General features: G+C 41.7%; 1 protein-coding gene across 1 annotated transcript; it reads right to left on the bottom strand.

Moving 5' to 3' along the window:
• Positions 1–536: 536 nt before the first annotated feature.
• Positions 537–4,868, bottom strand: LOC129371724 (keratin, type II cytoskeletal cochleal-like). The gene is made up of 9 exons (XM_055048490.1): positions 4,215–4,868; positions 2,801–3,009; positions 2,650–2,710; positions 2,438–2,533; positions 2,179–2,343; positions 1,965–2,090; positions 1,661–1,881; positions 1,514–1,572; positions 537–1,408 (listed from the first exon to the last, which is right to left on the bottom strand). The coding sequence occupies exons 1-9, from the start codon at positions 4,734–4,736 to the stop codon at positions 1,209–1,211; spliced, it is 1,659 nt and encodes a 552-aa protein (XP_054904465.1). The 5' UTR covers positions 4,737–4,868; the 3' UTR covers positions 537–1,208.
• Positions 4,869–6,455: the final 1,587 nt, after the last annotated feature.

The raw sequence follows: 6,455 nt of genomic DNA on the forward strand, positions 1-6,455 counted from the left end.
GGTTGCAGACTGTGAAAACTTAGAATAGTTATAACAGAATTCCAAGTAAGATGTTATCCTTGCTTTTATATGAGGAACACTTCACTCCTTATACAGAAAATATTTTACACTACTTGAAAACTAAACTGAACTTGACTGCACTGTTTGAAAACAAAGACCAACTAATGATGTGATTGACTTGAAATCTACTAGATCTCTAATAGAATCTATTTATTTTTTGAAAAGTACCTTGAGATACATATGTTGTGAATTGTCACCAAATAAATAAGCTGAATTGATCTGAGTTGAAATTGAAGTTAATCTCTCTATTTAAATCCAACTTCAGAAATAGTTAAACATGACAATGCTGTATTAGTGCGATAGATAGTCATAATATTTATACTCTGGACCAGAAAATTATTATTAGAGATGACAAGCTTGAGATATAACTAGCTGTCTATCTAAAATCAGTGTGACATAAAAGTTGTTAAATTACATGTGTAGACAAAGTAAGAAAAAAAACTATTAGAAGACAAGAAAACACAAAATCAACCAAATGAATATGAATTCAGATTTATTGCAGCTTTTTTTGATGGTACAGTTCATAATAAATCTGGTTTTTGCAGTCACCCCTATGCATTTAGTTTTACAGTTGTTGAAAGTAAAGCATGATCACACACACCATGTAGTTCAAACAGTGGTGAGCCCATGTTCTCTCAAAACATGAACAGAAAAAAAGAGGAATAAAAACAATCAACTTGTCTGTTCCATGTGGCTGCTTATAAAGAGGTCAAACTGCACAGGATGATGTATGTGAGATAACAGAAGAGACAAGCAGGGATGAGGCTAATATTCTAGACTAGAAAACTCCTGCTCCCCAGGTACAAAGCCACTTCCTGTACTCTGTTTTTGTGCAGCGGTGGTTACCCTGTACGGATTTGTTAATGTAACACTACAAATATTCTCATGTCTGTACAATAACGCATCCGGCAACCAGAAGACAGCCAGGCTGACTGCTGAAAAGGAGACAGGGCTAACTCACATCTCTGTGGCTCTTTGTCTTTGGTTTAATAATCTCTTTGTCTTAACTTGTGTTCAGTAGGTTTCTTTAACTGTTTCTATGTGTTGTAAATGATAAAGCGTGTTCCTGAGGCGACTCTGTGTCTGCATGGAAAGATGAGGGTAGAAAAGGTTGCAGAACAAGGGAAGAAGAATAGAGACCAGGACTTTTAATAGCGGAGCCGAGACGAAGAGACCCTGCTGGAGCTCTTTGAGCTGATGCTGCCGCCTCCTATGCTCATGCCACTGCCGTAGCCTCCGCCCATGCCGTAGCCGCCGCCCATGCCGCCACCCATGCCGCCGCCCATGCCGCCGCCCATGCCGAAGCCACCTCCCATGCCTCCGCCCATGCCGCCTCCTGAGCCACCACCTGTTAAAGAGAACAACACATTTTTTGTGGACTACACTCAACTTCCCAATGCCAAACTTTACTAGTATACTATTTTTTATTTTAATTTTTTTTACAAATACATACCAAAGCTGGTGCTTGAGGACTGCACATGGATGGTTGCACTTCCACCTCCAGAGGCAATTCTATAAAGATAATAAGTGAAAGATTCTCAGACAACTTTAGTCAAACTTCAAAGTGCCCTCCTGCAGAAGGTTAGCATTAAGTTTCTACCTGGATTCCTCTCCTTCTAGGAGCTTCTTGTAGGTGGCAATCTCAATATCAAGAGCCAGTTTGACATTCATGAGCTCCTGGTACTCGCGGACCTGGCGGGCCATGTTCTGTTTGGCGCTCTGCAGTGCCTCCTCCAAATCCTTGATGCGGAGCTTGGCGTCCTTCACAGCTAGCTCACCACGCTCCTCAGCCTCTGCAATCTGGGCCTCCAGGTTGCTTCTCTATGTAGTTGGAAACATAAAAGAAGCTTCACAAGCGGCCATTTCTTTTTCCTTAAATCTGTGAAGATGCTAAATGTTGGTACCTGTCCTTTGACTGCCTCAATCTCATTCTGGAGTCGGCTGATCATGCGGTTGAGATCGGCAATCTCGCTCTTTGTGTTGCGTAGGTCATCTCCGGCCTGTGATGCAGAGGTCTGCATCTCTTGGAACTGGGGAATATGTCAAGTAATAATTGTTAGGGCATTTTGTACAAAACTCAACCTGGCATCCCATTTTGATTTGAGGAGAATTTCTAACCTTCTGCTGATACCATTTCTCTGCCTCAGCCCGGCTGTTGTTGGCAATCTCTTCATACTGAGCCTTGACCTCAGCCACAATGGCGTCCATGTCCAGGCCACGGCTGTTGTCCATCTCCACAATGACTGAGGTGTCCTTGATCTGTCCTTGGAGTTCATTCAGTTCCTAAATGCAAGCAAAGGAAATTATTTGACATTCTTGACACACTGAGGAAAGACTAACTTGTTTCTCCTTCAGTAACTTTTTCTGTTTTGCTTACTGCTTCATAGATAGCTCTGAGGAAGTTGATCTCATCCTGAAGAGCATCAGCCTTTGCCTCCAGCTCAATTTTGTTCATGTAGGCGGCATCTACATCCTGAAGAGGGAAAAGGGGTTGGCATTTGTCAATGGGCTTAGAGGAAATCAATAATTAATGACTCATGTATTGTTTATGGGTTAAAAGACTGAAAGGCAATACAATGGTTTGCACACCTTCTTGAGGAGCACAAATTCATTCTCCACACCGGCACGTTTGTTGATTTCGTCTTCATACCTGGGTGTGAAAGATGGATTTGAACGTATGTACAAATATCTGGTGCAAGGTAGGCTTAGTATGTCACAACAATGGTGACCTTGCACTCACTTGTTCTTGAAGTCCTCCACCAGATTCTGCATGTTCTTCAGCTCTCCCTCCAGCTTCATCTTCTCGTTGCCGAGCCCATCCAGCTGTCTGCGGAGGTTGGCGATGTAGGCCTCAAACATTGCATCAATGTTGGAGCGGGTGGTGGTCTGTTCCTGCAGGAGGCTCCATTTGGTCTCCAGCATTTTGTTCTGCTGCTCCAGGAAGCGGACCTAAGCAAATGTTCAACATGCTTAGAAACCCTTTTCTCTTTGCTTGCTTTAATGTTCTACAGATGACTTGAGTATCTTCAGATACACAAGTCTCAAGTCAAGTCTTTTTCTGTGGTTGGCCTTCCCACAGAACAAAAGCTGATGTATACAAAATATTGCCAGTCGCCGTGTCAACTTCACCCTCAGGGCAGGAATGATCTTGGTCCTCTACATGAGGGTGGCTCATTGAGAACTGAATGTGATTTTCTATAAAAAGATTATTGTGGGAGGAAAACCTCACATAATGTGTTTTCTTGTTCTTGTTGAAATGATTAAATGTTTAGGATTGAAGAATCCAATCTGTTTTGTGTAGATGTAAGTATTTTTCCTAAGCTAAAGTGAGGTTTAGGGTGCCACACCTAAGTTCAGCCCCTCCCTTAAACACCTGACATTGATGCCGCCTCTACACAAGGAGGCATACGTTCACAGAGTGAACATGCCTGCCTGAAACCCCCCAACAATAAATTCATTGTGGACCAATGTCACCTGACAACCCTTTACTAGCTGTGCTAAATGATCAAGTAATGCCAAGTCCACAATATCTTGCAACTGGGAATTTCTTGGACCACTTTGAGTCTTGATAAAGTCTCGTGTGTGAGTTGTGGTGTTTACTCAGCAGGGAAAAGCACTTTCTCACACAGGGTGTGGTGCACATCTACGTGTAATTTGGCAATAAAATTGTCACTGCGTGCAAAAAAAAAAAATAAATTCCAGCAACTATTTTTTGCACAAGGATTTTGAAAGAATGCATTGAGGCTTAAGGGAATAAAGTCTTCCTTTTGCATAAATGAAGAAGCTGTGCAGCACTGTGCCGTCATGGTCACAGGTGGTAACCTGATCTCTTCTTGCACTAACACTGAAAGCTACCAGTCACTGGATATGACCACTCTAGAGTTTCCTGCTTCCTGCTGTACACAGAGACACCCGGTAACAGGCCCGTCACAGCTGAATGAAACTTAGTAAGAGCGGTTGGCTTTCTGTTTGTGAACAGATGCTCATTCTGAGGACCCCCTTTGAGATGAGACATGCCAACTCTGCAAGCAACTACATATTAACAGTCTGCAAGTTTGGAACAGTTACTGTGTACTGATGACCTCTTCAGAAGAAAGTCAACAATGCACAAATCATTTCTACAGTTTTTAAAATGATATGTAGTAAAAACATACCTTGTCAATGAAGCTGGCAAAGCGGTTATTGAGGGTCTTGATTTGCTCTTTCTCCTGGGTACGGACAGTCTGGATGTTGGGATCAATCTCAAGGTTCAGTGGAGCCAACAGGCTCTGGTTGACTTGGACATTTGTGATGGGGGGTGCAATGAAACCTCCAGCACCCCCACCGAATCCTCCGGCTCCACCACCGAAGCCACCACCGAAGCCACCACCAGCACCGAAGCCACCACCAGAACCGAAGCCACCACCAGCACCGAAACCGGCACTGCCACCGTAGCCACCATATGAAGAGCCTCCGCTGAAACCGCCACCCATGCTTGATCTCAGCATCGAGCCACCTGAGCTCGCTGAGGCCATTTGGTAAGATGATGGTCTGAGGGAAATGGCGGATTTTGAGGAAAATCCTCCTCCCCCTCCTCCTACGCGGACACTACCACCAAAACCACCGCTGCTACTGCCACCAAAACCACCGCTGCTACCATAGCTGGTCCTGGATATCTTCACTGTTCTGGTCGACATGGTTGGTCTAGTTTCTTCTGGGAAGTAGTTTGTAGAAATAAAGGAGGAGGAACAGAGACAGAGAGAGGTTTGGCAGAGATGTGGAGCACACTAAGAGGAGAGCCAAGTCCCTCTAAGTGGCTTCTAACTGTAAGAGATGGATATTTATTTGCCTCAGAGTGAAGGAGGTCCCAGTAAGCCCAGCCTCCGCTGGGCCTCCTCCCAGATTCTCCTCCAATTACCTGGACCCTTGAAGCTGCTCTCCCAGGCAGGCACACTGGCTCGGAGCCACTCAGCCTGTCAGACAGGTAACAGCGCTGTCTTGTAAAGCGATCTGGGCTTGACACACCCTCACACAGGGAGAGGGGAGGATAGGCATTTTGGAAAAGACCGTTTCATAGGATAAGCTAGGGGCTTTCAGAGAGGTGTGGGAGGGCGGGGGCCCTAATTACAGACTCTGCTTTTGTAACTTTTTGCAAGAACAAAGCTTAAAATATTCCCAGCACCTTAAGGTCAATTTATTTATTGATCTACTTACATTAAATTAAGACATAAATTAATCATGCAAACTTGAGACTATTGTTTAAATTCCACCATAGTGTAAATTTTGTCATTTTTATTTTCTGCCCTTTTTCATACCATTTGTAACAGTGACCAGTCTAAAATACGGATAGCAGTCAAAAAAAGAGAAAGAAAGTTGAAAGAAAAAAAACTATTTAGTATTTGCTTTTTTAAGACATGGTCAAAACAGAAGAATGTATTTATTTAAGTAGATAAACTCTTTTTGAAGTGGCTCGTATAGTATGAGGGGAAGAGCTTTTCAAATACAGTATCTTAACATTTTGATTTGTTCCAACCACAAACTTCACTAATTTTGACTGAGAATGTATGTAATAGACCAATAGAAAGAAATACATAATTGGAAAGAGGAACATAGAAATTTTAGAAATGTTTTACAAATAATAATCCTTAAATATTCTGGGATGTATTTGTTTTCAGCCATTCAATGTAACACTTTGTCGAATCATCTGTAACCATTGCGATTCTTTTCAGAAATAAAATGTTTTGTTTTTTTTCTTTCAATTTCTCAACTGAATTTAGATCTGGACTTTGATTTGAACATTTTAACACTTTTTTTTATTGAATGCAGCTCAGCCATTATGACTATCTTGGTGGAAAGTGAATGTAGCTCCAATGTTGCCTCCAACATGTCTTTTTCTAGTATCATATGGGATATTTAGCTCCATACATCTTCCGATCATTTCTGACCGGTTCAAATATTTAGATATTGTTTTATAATCTAACTCTGCTTTAAGCTTCCTAACTTTTACCCTGACCTGCCTGTTATGTTCCTTGAGTAATTAAGAAACATAATTACTCAAGAACAGCTGAATTTATACTCAGAGCAAATTGCAGAGGTGGTCTCTATTTACTTGGTTGCATCAAATTTTATATAGGGGTAACATAAAACAAGGAACTAATTAGAAATGCAGGCCATTATAGATATTTTCCCAGACAATCTGGAATAGAATTTCCACTTGCTGTTCTAATTGTAAATCGATGTTGAGTAGTCACTGGATAGTCAGTTGCAGTATACACAAAATTAATTTATATTCTATTAAATTAGCTATTTTGACAGTCTTTGCTATTTTTCATTTATTTGTTTTCTCATTATTCTTCAGGTGTAACGCTCATGAAGCCTCAGTATGAAAGGGAATGTTTATCTTTTTTTTCTGAAAA

The sequence above is a fragment of the Poeciliopsis prolifica genome, unplaced genomic scaffold (assembly GCF_027474105.1).
Source record: "Poeciliopsis prolifica strain line A6 unplaced genomic scaffold, Auburn_PproV2 SCAFFOLD027, whole genome shotgun sequence".
Classification (NCBI taxonomy): domain Eukaryota; kingdom Metazoa; phylum Chordata; class Actinopteri; order Cyprinodontiformes; family Poeciliidae; genus Poeciliopsis; species Poeciliopsis prolifica.